This window comes from Anastrepha ludens, chromosome 6, assembly GCF_028408465.1.
Source record: "Anastrepha ludens isolate Willacy chromosome 6, idAnaLude1.1, whole genome shotgun sequence".
NCBI lineage: Eukaryota > Metazoa > Arthropoda > Insecta > Diptera > Tephritidae > Anastrepha > Anastrepha ludens.
In genome coordinates, this window is record NC_071502.1 from 29,556,179 (window position 1) to 29,575,385 (window position 19,207).

The following is a 19,207-nucleotide window of genomic DNA, read 5'->3' on the forward strand; positions in this document are numbered from 1 at the left end:
ACTCATATCCACGCAACAACATGATTTTGTTCTACTAAGATCAACTAGCATAAATTTAGCTTTAATTACTAATAAAATAATAAGCGCATTTGGAAATCAAGCTCAATTGGATGTCAACTACATGGACTTCTTCAAAGCGTTAGATAAAGTGGATCGTGCTATTCCTCTGGAAAAAACTACGTGCCTTCGGTATAAAGGGTACTCTGGTAGAATTTTTTTCATGCTTCCTAGCCGATAGAAAATTTGTTGTCCAAATAGATGCATTAAAATCGCAAACATAAAGAAATGCTTGGTTAGGCATACCACAAGCAACGCATGTAGGCCCACTTCTCTTTTTATTATTTTCGAATGATCTGCCGAAGGCGGCCGCCGTAGCCGAATGGGTTGGTGCGTGATTACCATTCGGAATTCACAGAGAGATCGTTGGTTCGAATCTCGGTGAAAGCAAAATTAATAAAAACATTTTTCTAATAGCGGTCGCCCCTCGGCAGGCAATGGCAAACCTCCGAGAGTATTTCTGCCATGAAAAAGCTCCTCATAAAAATATCTGCCGTTCGGAGTCGGCTTGAAACTGTAGGTCCCTCCATTTGTGGAACAACATCAAGACGCACACCACAAATAGGAGGAGGAGCTCGGCCAAACACCTAACAGAAGTGTACGCGCCAATTATTTATTTTTATTTATTTTAATGATCTGCCGAAGGAATTTAGAACCGCAGATTGCCCTATGTATGCAGGTGATGTGGAGCTATTTTTCGAGATTCACAATACTTCATGCATTGTATCGGTTTTCTTTTCTTTTTGGCATGAATAAAAAATGCATGCAACTACAAGGTGAAGTCCAAAATAAAACAACTTCGAGTTTATTTGTTCAAAATAGTCCCATCGTAAAAACAAATGAGCATCGACTTGATTTTTAACTTGTCTTAGCGATGTTTTAGGTGGAGGCTCATCTGGGGCCTTCCATATAAGCACTTTCAGGCTTAATTTCAGATTTATGTTGGAAACACCACGTTTCATCACCCGTTACAATGTTGTAAAGAAAGTTCTCGTCTTTTCTCGCCTCTTTAATGAGGTCTTTCGATTGTTGAATTCTGATCAATTTTTGGTCCTCAGTTAACTTGTGCGGTCCTCAACATGAAACGATCAGTTTAAATACCATAAATCGATGTTTTGGAGATATTCAACTCCGATTCCACGAGTTCCAACGATGATTTCGGTTAATTTTTGATATATTTACGAACAATTTCGATAGAGTTTTCGGTTATTACTGATTTTGGGTGGCCTGTAGTTCATTGTTATTTACGCATAAACTCTGGCACGAGATAGACAATCATCGCCATAAACTTTTTTCATCAATTCAAATGTTTCGATAAACGTTTTACCGATTTTAAAATAAAATTTGATTTGATTTGATTCGTTCGAAACTCATTTTTGTACCGATGACACAAACATAATGACACTTCAGGCGCAATAACTTCGCTTTCACTGTGTCAAATATGATTGGCGCCATTTGGAAAAACTATAAATCTTCGAATTAGGGTGTATTTAAATTTTTTGTATTTATTTTGCAATAAATAAGAAATGATTTTTGGGTGTTGGAAATGGTAGCATGAAAGCTGAGTAGCAGAAAAATTACTGCTTAATTATTCGGCAGTTAATATGGCGCGCGAAAAGTGACAATTAAACTACTTTTTTGTAATATATTTCCAAGCAAATTTTGTTAGAATATAGAATAGATAGGCAATGGAGAGCGTGAAGCTCAAAATAAGGATTTCCATGAAGCAAAATTTATTTTAATTTTCACACAAGAAAACATCAAAAAAATCCACAAAATCGTTTTGAATGGTTGAAAAGTGAAGTTGCGTGAGTTAGCTGACACTGTTAGGATATCAAAAGACGTGTTGGATTTATATTGCATGAGCATTTGACTACCAAAGTGGGTGCCGTGTTTACTCACTTTCAAGACAACACACCTTATCACAAGTCAATCAAAACAATGGAAAAACTATTTTAAATAAAAATTGAACTTCAAATTGCTCCCACATCCACTGTATTCTCCAGATTTGGCTCCCAGCGACTACTGGATGTTCGCAGACCTAAAAAAAATGCTCGCCAGTGCGGAATTTCGCTCGAATGAAGAGGTCAGTGCCGAAACTGAGGCCTTTTTCGAGACAAAAGTTAAATCGTTCAACAAAAGTGATATTGAAATGTTAGAGCGGCGCTGGAGTGATTGCGTTGTTCTTAATGGAAATTACGTTGATGATAAAAGCAAATTTTGAACAAAAAAAATACGTTTTTCATCATCGTTAGACTCGGGACTTTTCAGCCCTTGTGTTACTACACAGATTCATTTTTGATTACATGCCATATAAATGTCGATATTTTGTTTACTTATTAACATCTAAAGCTTTTTAATAAATACAATTATCAAAACAGGTATTTTATTCATTTTCCCATCGCTGTACACCGCTATTCTTCAAAGTTTCTTCTAAGCGCTTGAGAATAACGTAAAAAAATGCGATTTTTGTTATGCAAATTTTTTCCTTGTATTAAATTCCAAATGTCGTAAAAAAAATCTCGCTTCTCGAAAAATTCCATTATGACAAAACAAGTATATTTTTTTGTTATAAAGAAATTTTTTTACATTTCTCCAGATTTAACTAATTTTATAACAAATTTTATTAACTAATTTTATTAGTTACAACTAATATTTAAATCTGAAGAAATGTAAAAAATCTTCTTTAGAATAAAAAAATATACTTGTATACACAGTCTGGGTCAGAAGAAAAGCACCTGTTTCTTTCTTGTAACTTCAAGATATACTTATTTTGTTCTGCTCTTTACTGCGTAATAGTCCCCCCCAAGGGCTACGACGACAGTGCTAACTCAGGTTAGTGTCGTTCGAAAGTTTCCCGTAAACGCAACCAAACAAAAATGAGTGAGAAGTACACGAAGCGTTTCGAGGCGGGCCGAATGGATCGAAATTATCTTACGCCGTGGCTGCAAAAGTAATTAAAAAATCAAAAAAGTTCGTTGTGATGTGGAAATAGTGGTATAAGGTGTACAAAAATGTTGTTAACTTTTCCGAGCGCGGGTTGAAGCGCGTGACAACAAAAAGCAGGATAAAGTGATCGTCCAACTTTTTAAGCGGGACCCTTCTTTGTGACTACGCCAAGCACGCACAATTCTTGCTAAAAAGGGAAAAGATGTGAGTACCAACACCATCGAACGTCGATTAAAGGTGGCGTACATATCCTAGCATCCCACATCACTGCCCTCAGAAAAACACTTTGAGAAACAACAAAACAAGTAGATGGCGTCACAGTAATGGTCTGACCTTCCCAGTCCCCAGACGCCAACGCCATTGAAAACGTTTAGAAAACTATGAAAACGCATCTTGCTGGAAGGCCAGTCCATGATTTAAAGCAACTCGTGCGTCAAGTTAGCAAAACCTGGTCCTCTTTGTCGACGAGCTACACAGAAAAGCTGGTTCAAAGCATGCTGAGAAGATGCCAGGATATACTCCAACGATGGAGACTACACGACTTATTGAGTAATTCCGATTCGTAGTTGTACAAAACTACTACTTTCATGTAAAAAAATTTTAAATAAATATTTTTTATATTGTACTTCACGAATAGTCGCGTTTCCTTTTTTCTGACACAGACTGTAAAATAAATAAAAAATAATAGTAAGGAATCTAGCGTCTTTTTTGTATCGTACCTGCGCTCTTATGCATGCAAACTCATAAAATTAAAACAAAATCAAAATATTACCACTATTATTTAGTGCTGTTGCGCATTCTTCGCTTTACAATCGCAACAACGGCATTATTCCGAAATTTTCCTACAATACTTGTTAACGTCCCTTGAAGTATCCATTTTAATTTCGTTATGAATACAAACATTTAACTGCATGGCAAAAGTGCTAGAGTCCATGTACAATAGGCACACACACTAAACTTTGCCTTTCCGGCTTCTATTCACCTGCACCACACACCTGCTGCGTAAAATTGCAATTTCATATATTTAAAGTACAATTAGAGTAGCTAAGCCCGTGCAAAATTGGTAAGGTAAGGAAAGGTACGAGAGAAAGGTGAGTGTATGCAGCTAATTTGAAGAGAAGAACGACCGGTGAATATTTGCTTGCTTTCATTGTACATTGTTGAATTCTGAAAAAGGTAGTATGAATTTATAAAGCATGAAAAATTGCATACCCAATCCCCACGGAGTCATTTAAAGATTTTCATAGCAAATAAAAATAACAAAAAAACCGGCTACAACAAAAAAAAAAGATGACACTTGTTTTGGGTAGCGAGTATTTGCCGAAAATTTAGTTGAAATTTATTAGACGAAGGCAAAAAGTAATTTGTGCAAAGGCCAGAAAGGTAGAATGCTAATGGGGAAAATAAACACCTGAAACTGAAAGCCAAGTAAGCAACAAGCAAACGGTTGAGCGCACACTTGCGAGTGCTGAGTAGAGGAGTAGTGTGCATTTGCAGGAGTGCGCAGCGGCGAGCCAGTGAGAGAACCTGTTTGCGCACCTACAACTGAGAACAGTCAGACTCACTCCAATACCTCTAAAGTAATTGAATGCTAACGCCGTTAGTGCTTGCTAAGTAACAGATCTTTGTTGCTTGGGAATGGTTTTGAGTGTATAAACAAGGTGTGCATGTGAACATAAGTACTTACGAGTATGTATGTATGTTTGTATGTATGTATGTGCGTGCTTATAATAAGTTTGTACGTATGTATGGCTAAAATATGTACGATATGTATGAGAAAAAGTTATTTTTGTGTAAATTAAGTTATATACAATACAATTCTAATACCTCATCGCAATTCATTATATAAATGTGCACTCAGTTTTAGTGAAATAGGCTTGGTTGGGCAATTACTAAATTAGAAGTTAAGTCGCAATTAAATTTCACCTCATGTGACACCACGTCTGCAGCAGCACACCCTAAGCGAAAGTTGCTTAAACGTGCTGAAAAAGTCTGCAGTTTCAATAAATTCCACTACTGTTTTTCTTTTTAATGACCATAAACACGCGAGCGGGCACAAAGTAGGACAGTCCCACTGCATGACATTTATCCAGCTCAAAAGGACATTGACCAAATCGCTTTTGCAAATCAAAATTTACGCACACATGCATGCATATACATACATACATGCACAATTATATGTAGACATTTGTAGGCCTACAATTAACTTAATCATCGTTTTATTTGCACTACACGCAAAATGCAAATGGTAAATGTGACGCCCTAAACTTTAATTAACGCTGCTGGTTGACCTCCATTTGTCTCGTCATCTAAGCTCATTCTCATTGAATTCTTACGAAAGTGAGTCAGACCCCATAACGCGCTTGTTGTTCAAATTCATTTACCGCAAGCCCCGCTTAAGTCGACACCCCCACCCCCTCACCACCACCTCTACGTAACTCCAATGAATCAGTTATTTTCTATTTGCGCGCCTATTCTTGCTTACTATACATTCAAAATAAACACGCTTACATTAGAAAAGAAAGCAAAAATTCACCTATTTGATATTTGTAAATTATATATTTTGAAACGACTTACCTGTTGGCAAGATGGCGTTGTTCTCACGGCGCCAAGTAATTGTTGGCGTCGGATAGCCGCTGGCATAGCATTCCATCTGCACTTCACTGCCTTCGCTCGCCACCACCGATTGTGTTGAATTGTCGGAGATGACGGGCGGACGACGTACCGAAAGCTTCACGTTGGCGCTCACTTTGTGTACAACGGAAATAACCACCTGACAGGTATAGGTACCTGCATCAGTCTCCTGAATGTCCTTAATTTGCAGCTTATATGTGGAAGAATTGGGATCATAGCGTAGTGAGAAACGTGAATCTTTAATAACTAACGTTGAGCCGGTGGATAGGAAGACGGGATCCGTATCAGTCTTTGACCACAGTACCTGGTAATCACTAGCGTACTGTACCGAACAATCGAATTCGACTGTGCCACCAATGTCCTTAATTTGTTCTTGTGTGATGTACGATATTGTTGGAGTACGTTGCGCTTGCGCACTGCCCGCCAACAGCGCCCACAAGCAGATAACAATGGCGACGATGGAGGTGGTAGAGGAAGAGGACATTGTGTTGGCCATGAAGTTGGCTGTTGATCTTTTTTGTGACAATAAGCACATCGTAAATTTATGCACAAACTGGTTAATTTCGAATGAAGATTTTCACGAATATTTCTTATACAAAATTACTAAACTTTTTCTAGTAAAAATTTATGTACCACACCCTAAATATGTAGCTAAGTGCGTATATTGCAATGGAGCAGCTTATTGTATGGAAAATAAATTTTCAAAAATTGCTCGCTGGCTGATTGGCTTACTTGCTGCTTCTTTCTGCCCGTTTATACTTTAACTGTTTGCTGGTTTGTCTGTGAGAATTCTGGGTCTGGCTTGGGTGATCACTTTGCATCCATTCGAATTACACACGAAGAACGAGCACACGTAGAGCGTAATACATATGTATGTATGTATGTATGTATGAATAATACTGAGCACAATCGTCGATCGACTTACTTATGCACATACACTTTATTGTTGCTTTGGTTGGTGTCTCTCTTTGCTTTCTGTATTATACGAGTATGTACTTCACGTTTGGATGCTGATGATTTTCACCTTAACTTCAAACCACAGCTTTATTGGGGCTACAACAAAATAATACACTAGAAATTTTTCTTTAGCCTCTGGTTTATTGCTCTTTTTTCTTTATGTGGCTTGCTTCGTTTTTCGCTTTTGGAACTACAAAACATATGAAGATATGTATGTACGCACACACTCACACTTTTATGTTCGCGTTTTGCTTTAAGCCCAGTTTAGTTCTTGGCAATTGTATCTTCGTAACGTACTCTTCTAAAATACCGTTCACTTCACGTACTCGTACGTCCACAATCGTTGACTGTTGCACAGCGAATGAGCGCCTTAAACAAGATACAACACAGTCGTAGGTACATTATTTGGCGCTCGACCGCTTGCGGTGGTGTGCTCGTTCTTTTGTTCGTTAACTTTTCAAATATTACACCAATAAAGATGGCGCAGAGCATAAGAGACGTCACTTAGTTGGTGAGTTTCCAGTTCGCTGATGAGTGCCGGTACATATACATACATGTGTGTGTGTGTGTGTGTGTGTGTGTGACTACGATTACGTACGCGAGAAAAGTAATCGTGACTTGCTGCGAACAAATTGTTGATTTAAGCCACAAAGCACAGGTAACCAAAATCGGGGTGACCAGGAAAAATGTTTGCCATAAGAGAACGACGTATAAATAGAAATCAAATTGGAATCAATTGTGTGCTAAACAAAATTTGTTACTTTTTCAGCTGAAAGGCAGGGTAAAGCTTTCACTCAATAACTGACCCAAAGCAGGTACAGTCCGCCCTTGGGTGGACACTCATCGTCAGCCAACTTTTGTTGACACCCAAGAGAGGTGTCTGTTCAAGGGGAGGGTAGTTTATTTTAGAACTTTTGAATTTATTAATTAATTGAATACTATTTCTCATAATATATGTGTATTGATATTACATCATTCAAACAAAAATGTGTATGTATTATATTTTTTCAAAAGTGCATATTTCATAGGCAATAAAGAAAATCAATAAAAATATTACATTTCAGTCAATAAACAACGTAAAACTAGTTATATAAGATTAGCTTTGGCATTCCATCTTTTTTAACAATTCGAAAGCAGTAAATTCATCGTTGCAAAATCGCTTTAAGTTTGAAACTGCATTCAAGGCCGTTTCCTTGGAGAAAAGTTCATGAAATTCCCCAAGAGCTTTTGATAATTCAAGTATCGAAGCCAGCGTTGCTAACGGTACATCGTCGCATTTATATTTTAATCAAATCCTGTTTTTTGGACACAGTTTTTTATGGTTTGCGTTGGAATCTTTGCCCAGGCTTCTTTTATGATAATTTGCCTCCACGGTATACCTCATTTTTTAAAACTAAATTTTTTTTTGGCAAGGCTCTGAAGATAAGGTCTGTTGTCAGCACTATACTACAGTACATAATGACATTATACCAAGTGTACTGAATTAAATATTATTTATCTAGAAAAACTATGTTTGCAAGATTTAATTGGTAAAACTCACCTACTGGCTAATCCTCGGACAATTCATTAATAATTTCAATTTCCTCCTTCACACTAAGCTTTGAACTATTTGTGCCAAAGGGTATTATAATTTTGTTTCAATAACGGTTATATGTAACATCTTAAAGGAATCGAAAGTCATATGGCTTCTCTTATAGACAATTGAGTCTAAAGATCGACAAAGTTCGATTACTAACTACTATCAACTTTTTTTTTAATTGCGGTCGCCCCTCGCCAGGCAATGGAAAATGTCCGAACGTATTTGCACCAGGAAAAAATCTCCAAGTTCCAAGTCGGCTTAAAATTTTAGATCCCTCCATTTGTGGAACGATATCAAGACGTACCCCACAAATACATTCGGACAAAAAAGTAAGGGGAGTTGTTCAATTAAACGCAAAATAATTGTTTAACCATGAAAATTTATTTTGTCGCCTTCAAAATCGGCTCCATTCGAAGCAATACATGCCAACGATTAGTCCAGTCATTTTAAGCACCTTTTAAAGGCGTTTGAAGAGATCCTCAAAGCGGCGTCCGTGGAGTGGCAATTTAAATCTTGAGAAAAGGAAAAAGTCACAGGGTGCTAAATCCGGTAAATACGGTGGTTGTTCGATGATATTTGTCGGGTTTTTGGTCAAAAATGTGTTTACAATATTAGCCTTGTGAGACGGTGCGTTATCATGGTGCAAGATCCATGAGTTTTCTTCTCACAAATTGGGCCATTCCCTAAACGTCGCATAACTTCCGAGTGCATGACACCATGATAATCAAAGACTTTCACTTTTGACCGACTTTGACGTGGGTTTTTGGGTTTTGGATGTAGATAGCGCCATTCAGCCGCCCGTTGACCGGCTTTTTAAATGAACAATTCCCGATATTTTTTTGACATGGATGTAGTTCACTCACACAGCTTATCCAGAATTTCTCCCAAAGCGCTTCCATGTCAAATGGTCCAAGTATTTTGTTCATTGCCATCATGTCATGTAACCAAGTTAATTAAAAACTACTTAAATAATAATTCCTTAACATATCCGGAACGATTTTCCTCGATTTTCTGCTGCAAATTTGTGCCGATCGTACAATGGCCGGGTAAACACAGCTACCAGTTTGGAGAATGAATGGCGTGGAGTCCCTATGACTACCTGCGTACTGCGTCTACTATACTGGGATTATTTTCATACCCAAGAGATTTAGATCTCCTCCTTACAGCAGGATCTGCACCAAGGCATCGTCAGAGCCTTGATCGCGGCTTGACTAACGGAAAACTGTTAATATCTCCCTCGCTCCCACGTTCTCTAAGCATTTTGCGTGCTTGCAGTATAGCAAAGACTAGCAGTATGTGGCAGTTTTAAGGAGATAGATAAATTGGCTGATTTGGAGAAAACCCTTGCACCAACTCCCCATTCCATCTTGGAAGACAGAGGTCAGTGAAGACAAGGGTAACAACCTCGGTACAGATTTTCCCCTCGTTCCAATCCTACCTACTTGGTATGATTGCCTTGGTATGACCCTTAAACCTCAGTTTGCGGATAGAGAGATCTGTACGAAGTTCAGAGAAATACGGTGTTGACTGCCCAAAAATGCTACCACGTCCCTTAAGAGATTGCCTCCAGAGGCCAAGATCCTCTAACCTGATTGCACTTTGAGCAGCGATGGAAATAACGTGAAAGTCGTTGGGGAAACGAGGTGGAAAACGACATTAAGGGCAGCACTGGGATAAGTTCTACATGCTTCGTTGAAGCCAATACAAGCAGTCCTCTGCGCCCTTCCCAGTTTAGTGATATTATTAGAGCTTTCGAAGAGCTTCCCACCAAAGCAGGCGTTATAATTGGCAGAACCACTGCGTTGTACATCCAAAGAACGACCCCATTTTTCCCCGAACATAGATTTGCAGGATTAGAAAGATTAAAATATAAAAATAAAATGAATACTTGCAAAGAATTTTTCATAAACTTTTTTCGAAAACTGCTATTATTTTGACCGCTTCTATACATATTCTATAATAAAATATATATTTAAGATCTTTCGAAAATATTAACTCACTCCTTTCAACATTGAACATTTCGTATTACATTTAGTTTGCGGGTTCTTCACTTACACCCCTTTCTTTACGTTTACGTTCAACAAATGCAAAACAGGCAACTGCAGCTATTAGGAGCCCAATCAGTATTCCCATTTGTATGTATAAACTGGCATGTCTTGAATATAGGTAAGCCAAAGCGCACGCAAGACACTGGATTTGTGAAGTATAAAATGCTGTTGTAAATGCCAATACATACATACATACACACCAGGTGGCGCAAAATTAATCATCATTCATTTGGTTTTTGAATAACTTTTTTACAAATTTTAATAATAATTTTGTATCTGCAGTGTGCCAAATGGCCTTCGACCTAAAATATCTTTTGTGTCCAACTTTTTTACTAAATAAAAAAAGAGTTTGAGTGTTTTCAAGTGTCAAATACGTTTGACTTAAGACACCATTTGCAAAAATTAGAAATCTTCCGATAGGGTGATTAATTTGGCGCCACCTTGTATCGGGTGTTTTTTTAGCTTCATGCGAACTATCGATATCGATAACTATGGTTTGACAGCTGAGAATAGCAAACTGTGTTGATATTTCTATTCAGTAAGCTTTGGCAAGTCATCATGAATCGTTTAACGTCAGTACAAAAACAACGCTTCCAAATTGTGGACATTTATATTACTTTAGCAAAAATAAATCTGTTCGCGAAGTTCATAGAGCGAAGTGTTCGCGAAGGCGCTGAAATGTCGATTCATCGTCGTTCTCAACTTGTTGGCCTTTGTCCTTCATCCATGTGGAAATTTCTACGTAAGGATCTTGGTTTATGCGCCTCTAAAATACAGCTCGTGCAAGAACTGAAGCCAAATGAGCGATGGGCGCATTTTTGCTGTTTGGGCTTAGATTTAGATTTATTGGATAAATGAGTTAAAAATTAATCGTAGCCGCGGCGGACATATCCAGAATCATCATCATCGTCAGAGTACCTTACAGCTCGGAGTGAGCTTTAGTTTAATCAAGTAGCCTTCTCCACGTCACACGATTCAAGGCAGCAGACCACGAGTTAAGTATTTTCAGTCTCTTGATATCATCGATGACGTCGTCGAACCAGCATTTCTTAAGCCTTCCTCTGCATCTGGTGGCCAGCGCGTTGTAATTTAAGAAGGATTTTTAGAGACGTCCCTTACTCATGCAGATGACATGACCAAACAATCAGAGTCATTGCGATTTAACGAACTTGACCGCATATTCCCCTTTGCAAATCCGCAGCAGCTTCTTGTTGTATCTGATTCTATAGCAACCATTCTCGAGCCGGATTGGAGTATACCCTTTTCGTAAAACTCTTCTTTCCTAAGTTCGGAGATTTTGTTCATCCTTGATTGACATTCCCCATGATTCACAGCCATACGTCAAAACTAGTCGTATTATTGTTTTGTAAATACTGTATTTCCAGCTGCGCGAGAGTAGTCTGGATTTGAGCAGTTTCAGGTTAGTGTAGAAAGCAATAACAAGTCGATCTTGGATTCAGTCATGAACACTGTTGCCATTTTTTAGTAGTACCCCCAGGTACTTAAAACTCTCTACTCTTTCAAAAACGTACTGTCCCGATTGATATTTTTTCATCACCTTTCAACATCGCGTGACGTTTTCATGTATTTGGACTTATCGGCGTTGACATAGAGCTCCACAGCCTTTGCTTTTGTTTCGATGTTATAGAAAATTTCATTCGTGTACCTTCGATTTCGAGCGAGGACGATTATGGCATCAGCATAAGCGAGGATTATTCGGCTGAATAGATGACTGGATTTCACAGCGTCCCTAATTCCGTAGTGCAAAAGCAAATTGAACACAATTGTTGATAAGGTATCGCCCTGTTTGACACCCCTTTCGATGGCAAAGTGTTCCGAGGTTGAGTGTTACATAATGTAATTTCTCATACTTTTGTTTGTTTTGATCATTCCTTTTGTATTGCGAAGGAAGCTGACGTCAGACTTGTCAAAATCGCGAAAAATAAAGTAACTGGCGCCACCTTAGATACGCAATTCGCCTTGTCTGCATGCTCCTCTATTGCATTAGGGGTAAACAGTACATGAAAATATTTTCGTCAACGCTGTATTATGAAGGATGATAGATACCAGGTTTGCTCGTTATGCATGGTAAAAAAATGGGGGGGAACTTTGGTTTCTACATCATTCGTTTTGTGTTTCGCTAAGCTAAAGCAAATACCCATTTATTTAAAGTCGTGGCACTAGACCAACAACAATGTTTTTCTGAAGGCCGCTCTTGGATCCACTTTCATCCATTGTCATTTCGACCATCTCTGATGCCTTCATCTGTTTTTTGCTCGGTGGTTTGTTTTCTGTTTTGGGTATTCATTTTCAATTCTTTTGAGTCCCGACTTCAGGCGGATATTCTTACACGAAAGTGCAGTTTCCCTATGTGTCCCCATGGCTATCTATGCGAACAGGGAGGCCATGCGAGGGTTGACTCTACGCTTCATGAGCAATAGAGTTCAGAGCCAGGAACTAGTCAGGATTTCTCAACTGAGCCTGCACCAAAAACTTAATGGTGACGTATAAGGAACGTACCCGAAGGCTTGCCAGAGTTTTAACAGGACGGAGGCGATCGTAGCATTAGCCTATCAGCCATGTCAGAGAGGTGTCACCCTCATGTACTGAGGTGATAGAATACTACCTTCACCACTACTAATCTAATAATATTTTCCAGTATACCATAATCAGGATCTTACTGGTCTCGATCCTGATGAACTTTACAGCCCTGCCGCTGGAGGTACTCGCTGTATATGAGGCCTTGCGAGCCGAGCCCCTTCCTCTCCTGTCGGATTTTAATCGCCTCTTACGACAGGCATGTCTTACCACGGATGTATTCTTTCCCCCGACCCGCTGACGGCAAGCTATTGGTGAAGAAGAAAACAAAAAATTAATTCGCCTTGTTTTATTCTGTACTGACAGCTACATGGACGCTGCGAAAGAAAAAAGAACAAATCAGCTAGTTTACCAACACCACCTTTAAGGGTACCCGGTGGTATAGAATTTTCAAAAAATCAATTTTTTGTTTTTTCGATATTTCGAAAGTATAGTATCTTAAGAATATACTATGAAGCTTTGATGTGGAAATTCCCAATATTATAGCATCTACAGCCCATTAACTAGGTAGAGAGCGGTCCGCGCGCTCCTGTACCTCAAACTTTTAACCCATTTATTTCGAAACGACTTTTTTCGGCACGGCGGGGTTGAACACAAAAAAACTATTCAATTGAATCACTTGAAATTTGGATATGTTGTTCACAACATGTATCGCTATCGTCGGAACTAGAATCATAATTTTATTTAACTAATTTCCTATTTTTTTTAACTGAAAAACTAGTGAAAAAACCCGATTTTACGAACTTTTTTCAAAAGTGCGCCATTTTGTCAATTTTTTTATTTTTTCGATTTGTTCTAGTTTCGACCATAACCGCACTTCTGATTAAGAATCTTCTTGAATTTTGTGTTTCAGATGAGTAGAAGTCTCGAAATCATCTACGCCGTCCGGGTTCGATTTTTCGAGAGGGTCATCTTCAGCGGCATTTTTATAATAATAAATATTGTTTCAAAAGTAAAAAAAAAAATTGTTTGTATGCTCAATAAACGTACTAATAAGGCCGAAAGTTGAAACATCGTTTTTTAAATTTTTAATGGCAAAAAAAAAATCGTCAAAATAGGTGAAATTTTCGTGCTCTAGACCACCGGGTACCCTTAACAGATTCACCTTGGCTAAAGCTAAATTTTATGAAACACAAAGCGAATGACGTAGAATCCAAAGTTCCCTCAACAATTTTTTTTTCACTAAGCTAAAGCTAAATTTTGTGAAACACGAACGAATGGCAACGGTATATCTGTCAAATTCGCTCAGAGCCGAATAACGGTCTGCTAGGTAGTACACCTCTCAAAATCTTTTTACCATACTGTATTAAGTGAAGGTCCTTCGTTATCACCTCATCAACTTAATTTCTACAAAAATTTACCTTGTGTTTGCTGTTTTAGCTTCCTTCTAGAATATTTTGCTGTTGTTATTGCTGTGCTCGGGATTTAACTATTTCAATACGGCTTTAAACGAGTCTCTCTTCATTTGACACCAGAGTTTGGTGGTACAACGTATGCCATATTCAAAACATATATATATATTAAGTTCTCAAGCGCTTATAAAACACCCGATACATAGATCTTAAGTAGCTTCGATAATTTACCTGAAAGAATTTATATATCGCAAATCCAGGAGTTGACCCCGCCACAAAAGCACATGCTAGCATGCTGTATATGTGAACGGTGTAAAAAGAAGCGCCCAAGCCATAGAGGAAGGTGCAAGTTATAGCCAAATATAAGTTTGGCGGTTTTATTACTGAACTTGCATGGGTTGCGGCAAACGTGGAGGCGTCCGGTATATCAAGATAGATTAGTATAAAGGCGGCTAGATGGAATGCGCCAGCAAGATAAATGAATAAATCGCGGCCCCAACGCACACTTGCATTGCCCAAAATAGCAAAGAACAATGCGCCCAAAAGACCGCCACAAGCTTTGCAAATGGCACCCATAAAATATGCTTCACCTGATTCCGCATTCAATTCTTTTGTAAACACCATTGCAGGACCATAAGTGCCACTGTAGAACGACTGCACTACTCCTGCAGAGGAAAACCTTCAACGTATTATTTGCATACATGGAAATTATCTGATACGAATTTTGCATTATAAGTACCCGAATATATGAAGATGACTGTTAACAGTAACATATCTCTTTCCAGCAGCAGCAAAATATTAAGCTTGATTGCAATGAATACAGATGCGCAGCTATTTTTACTCCGCTCTATCGACTGGTTGTTTGGAGGTGAGCGTAAAAAAATCACCATCATAAGGCCAATTAGGCAAATAACTGCTAATACAGATATGATTATGTAATGGTCTGTGTCTTCAAACGTCTCAACATTGGCATATTCAAAAAATATTAAGATGGCGGAAATGAGGTTGCTCCCTTGTTGGCAAGTAATAAATATGCCTGAATTCCTGGTTGCGGTAAGCGCATCACTATTTCTAGCAATATAATTGCCCTGCGCAATGTAAGTAATAGCAGAACCAACGCCAAGAGTTACATTTAGCGCATACAATAGCCATTCGAAGGGTTGGACGTAATGTACGATGAATATTCTGGAAAATATTTTGGTGTTGGAAAAGTTCAAAAGTTAAAGGTGCGTAAAGTCTGGTTGCTTACAGATATGTAAAGGTGCCAAATATCAGTGCCCATCGCGGGCCCACTACAGCTACTAGGTGTGGTACAAACCAGCAGGTTGCTGCAAAAACGCAATAAAAAATGGCCAGACTTATAATGCCACTGTTTTTGAAGGTGTGCTCCTTAGTATTTGCGGCCTGCAGAATTTTTTTCTATAATTACAAATTGTTAGCTGAGCATAATTTGGCAATACACACACACACACATACATATACTCATAATGTACCTGAAGACTGGTAGCTGAGCGAAATGCGAAGAAAATTGTGAAAAACGCGAAGCTCAACAACAAAATGTTTACTAATTTTGAATCCATCTTCCGTTTTTTCTTTATTTTACTAAGCTCAAATGAGTTAAAAAAAAAAAAAATAACAAAACAAAAAAAATCCGGGAAACAATTCAAACTGCGTTATTCAGAATTCTCTTTGACAGTGAAATCATTTGGATTATAATTCAAGAGTTTTGATTGAATAAATATGAAATAAAGGGTGAGCAGATTGGAGGTACTTTCCCTAATGCGGTTTTTTTGACAGATCACGCGCGACTACTGTCAAACTAAATAAAAGGTTTTCCAATAAGAGGTTTTATTTTGATATTCAAAGAAAAATGTTATTTTTTAATATAAATGAACGGATGTTTATTTCAGTATAAAGAGGAAGGTATGCCGTTAATAGTGGAAAATAACATCAGGCAAATGACCACACTTACAGGACAATATCCTTTTCATGAAACTTTCCATAACCGAGTTGCAAAGTGGCTGCTCTATGTGCTCGACAGCCTCACGAATTCCATCTTTGAGGTCTTGAATCGACCCTGGGCTGTTGGCGTAGATCTTCTCTTTCACGTGGCCCCAAAGAAAAAAGTCACAAGGTGTTAAATCACAAGATCTCGGTGGCCAATTGTGATCACCGCTTAGAGAGATAACACGGTCCGGAAACGATCATTGGTTTCGTTGCTTGTGTGGCACGTAGCACCGACTTGTTGAAAATAAACGTTGTCCAGATCAATACCATCCAATTCCGACCATAAAAAATCGTTAATCATCTCTCGATAGCGCAATCCAATTCAAAATAACTCCTGTTATTGGAAAACATTTTATATATTATTATTATTTATAAGGGACATATTCACTATAACCCTAACTTAATTAGCACACTGGCTACTAGGGCCTTCAGTGCAAAATATATATATTTTTTCAATATTCATTGATATTTCATCATGATATTTCAATGTATATACATTCGAGCGAAAATCGACGCTCTGTGAAAAGTGTTTACCGCGCGCTCAGGCCAACTTAGGGTGTTCAACGATGGGGCCCATTTTTGGCTTAATGGCTACGTCAATAAGCAAAATTGCCATATTTGAGCGGACGAACAACCCGAAGTCATTACAGCCATTGAAAACAACCGCTTGGTGCGGCCTATGGGCTGGAGGATTCACCGGCTCATATTTCTTCAAAGGCGAATGGTAGAGTTCGCCCCAAGAGAAACGACTTTTTGATGCCGAAAATTGAAGCCCGTGATCTCCACTACATTTGGTTGCAACAAAACGGCGCTATTGGCCATTGTCATACAGCCAAACAATGGATTTACGGCGTCGTCGCTTCAGTGAGCAATTTACAATAGCTCCCGTCTCAGACCAGTGGATTGGCCACCAAGATCGTGTCATATCATACCTTTGGATTTTTATTTATGGAGATATTTGTCGGCCGCCGTAGCCGAATGGCTTGGTGCGTTACTATCACTCGGGATCAAGAGAAAAGGTAGGTTCGAATTTTGGTGAAACACCAAAATGAAGAAAACGTTTTTTCTAATAGCGGTCAGCCCTCGGCAGGCAATGGCAAACCTACGAGTGTATTTCTGCCATGAAAAAGCTCCTCATAAAAAATATCTGCAGTTCGGAGTCGGCTTGAAACTGTAGGTCCCTCCATTTGTGGAACAACATCAACACGCACGCCACAAATAGGAGGAGGAGCTCGCCCAAACATACAAAAAGGGTGTACGCGCCAATTATACAGTCTGTGACAGAAGAAAATAACCGCTTTTTTCTTGTAACTTTAAGATATATTTCGTTCTGCTTTTTGCTGCGTAATAGTACCACTCAAGTGCTACGACGCCAGTGCTAACTCAGGTTAGTGTCGTTCGAAACTTTCCCGTAAACGCAACCAAACAAAAATGAGTGAGAAAGGCACGAAGCGTTTCGAGGCGGTATTTTTATGTACGCATTCGAAAGGGCCGAAATTATCTTCCCCGCGGTTGGAAAAGTAATTAAAAAATCAAAAAAGTTTGTTGTGATTTGTAATCAGCGGTATAAGGTGTACAAAAATTTTGATGACTTTTCCGAGCGCGGCTTGAAGCGAGTGGGGACAAAAAAGCAGGATAAAGTGATTGTCCAACTTTTTAAGCGGGACCCTTCTTTGCGATTACGCCAAGCACGATCAGTTCTTGCTAAAAAGGGAATAGATGTGAGTATCAACACCATCGAACGTAGACTGAAGGAGGCGAACATATCCTACCGTCCCACATCGTCAAAACCACTGCTCTCAGAAAAACACATTAAGGAACAACAAAACAAGAAAATGGCGTCACAGTATTGGACTGGCCTTCCCAGTCCCCAGACGCCAACCCCATTGTAAATGTGTGGGTAATTATGAAAAGATGGGTCGAAAATATAGTCCAGACAGTCTTCTGGTCTCCAGCGAAAAAAAAATCGATTTTTTTTTTTTTGCATAATTTTGTTGTATGTGTATGCGAGAATACGCCACAGAAAGGATTTTTTGAAAATCGCATTTTTTCACATTTTTCTGGGCACCGAAGTGTACCCTCCTCCGGCCGTTTTCATCATAAACTTTATCTTTAAACGCGTTTCCCCGAAAATCGTGTTTTTTAAGCATTTTGGTCACACTTTTCATAGTAGTTATACTCCGATTTCAATGGTTTTGGTCTTAAAAGGTTCGGAAAACTTACCGCTAAGTTTCCCTGTGTACGATTTTTGAAATTTTTTTTCATTCCATTTTTATAACCTTTTAAAGTTCAAAAAATGAGCAAAAAAAAATTTTTTTTGCAAATTGTTGCATAACTTTTGAAAAAAAATTAAAAAAAAAAAATCTGTCACGGGAAAACTTAACCAGGGCAACTCTGAAGACAACGCATATCTAATTTTTGCTTTCTGATTACCCAGGTGGAAAAACCGTGACCAAAATGGAGACCTGTTTCGTTTGGAGGTGGACGTCTTCAGCGCCATTTCAAGGTCGCGGGTGTTAATTTTTTTCAAAGTCAAAACCATTTTTTAAAAGCCAAGACATGTACCTTTAAAATAAAAAAAATTTTTTTTTAAATATTCACAGGATTTGTCACAATCAATCCCCAAAAAAACCCTTCATTTCAGGGCCTCGAGACCAGAAGACCCCCTTAAAGCAACTCGTGCGTCAAGTTCGCAAAATCTGATCCTCTTTGTCGACGCAGAAAAGCTGGTTCAAAGTATGAAGAAGATGTCAGGCTATACTCGACAACGATGGAGACTATACAGCATTGAAAGAGGACCGAAGTCCTCAAGCGAATCATTCAAAATTGGTGTTTACGGATGGCCGAATAACGGCTCAGTTGCAGCTAATATTTAAAAGTCATATAAAGAATACTTTATTAAAAAAATAATAGAAAAAAACGAGTATTCAGTGCGTTGTTGCATACTTTTTACCAATACCTTGGTTTCATTAGCATTTTCTCCCACTCAACACTTAAAACCGCCTTTAATGACGCTTTTGATGTTA

The 19,207-nt window shown here is 38.5% G+C and overlaps 2 protein-coding genes across 2 annotated transcripts in view; both read right to left on the reverse strand.

Moving 5' to 3' along the window:
- LOC128868158 (lachesin) overlaps positions 1 to 6,967 on the reverse strand; it is an 83,882-nt gene extending 76,915 nt beyond the window's left edge. Inside the window, exon 1 of the mRNA XM_054109927.1 lies at positions 5,584 to 6,967. Coding sequence (XP_053965902.1) covers positions 5,584 to 6,175 — 592 coding nt within the window. The 5' untranslated portion in view covers positions 6,176 to 6,967. The remainder of the gene's footprint in view (positions 1 to 5,583) is intronic.
- Positions 6,968 to 10,104: 3,137 nt separating this feature from the next.
- On the reverse strand, positions 10,105 to 15,819 carry LOC128866980 (UNC93-like protein MFSD11). The gene is made up of 5 exons (XM_054108062.1): positions 15,668 to 15,819; positions 15,424 to 15,593; positions 14,914 to 15,359; positions 14,406 to 14,839; positions 10,105 to 10,366 (listed from the first exon to the last, which is right to left on the reverse strand). The coding sequence occupies exons 1-5, from the start codon at positions 15,752 to 15,754 to the stop codon at positions 10,208 to 10,210; spliced, it is 1,296 nt and encodes a 431-aa protein (XP_053964037.1). The 5' UTR covers positions 15,755 to 15,819; the 3' UTR covers positions 10,105 to 10,207.
- Positions 15,820 to 19,207: the final 3,388 nt, after the last annotated feature.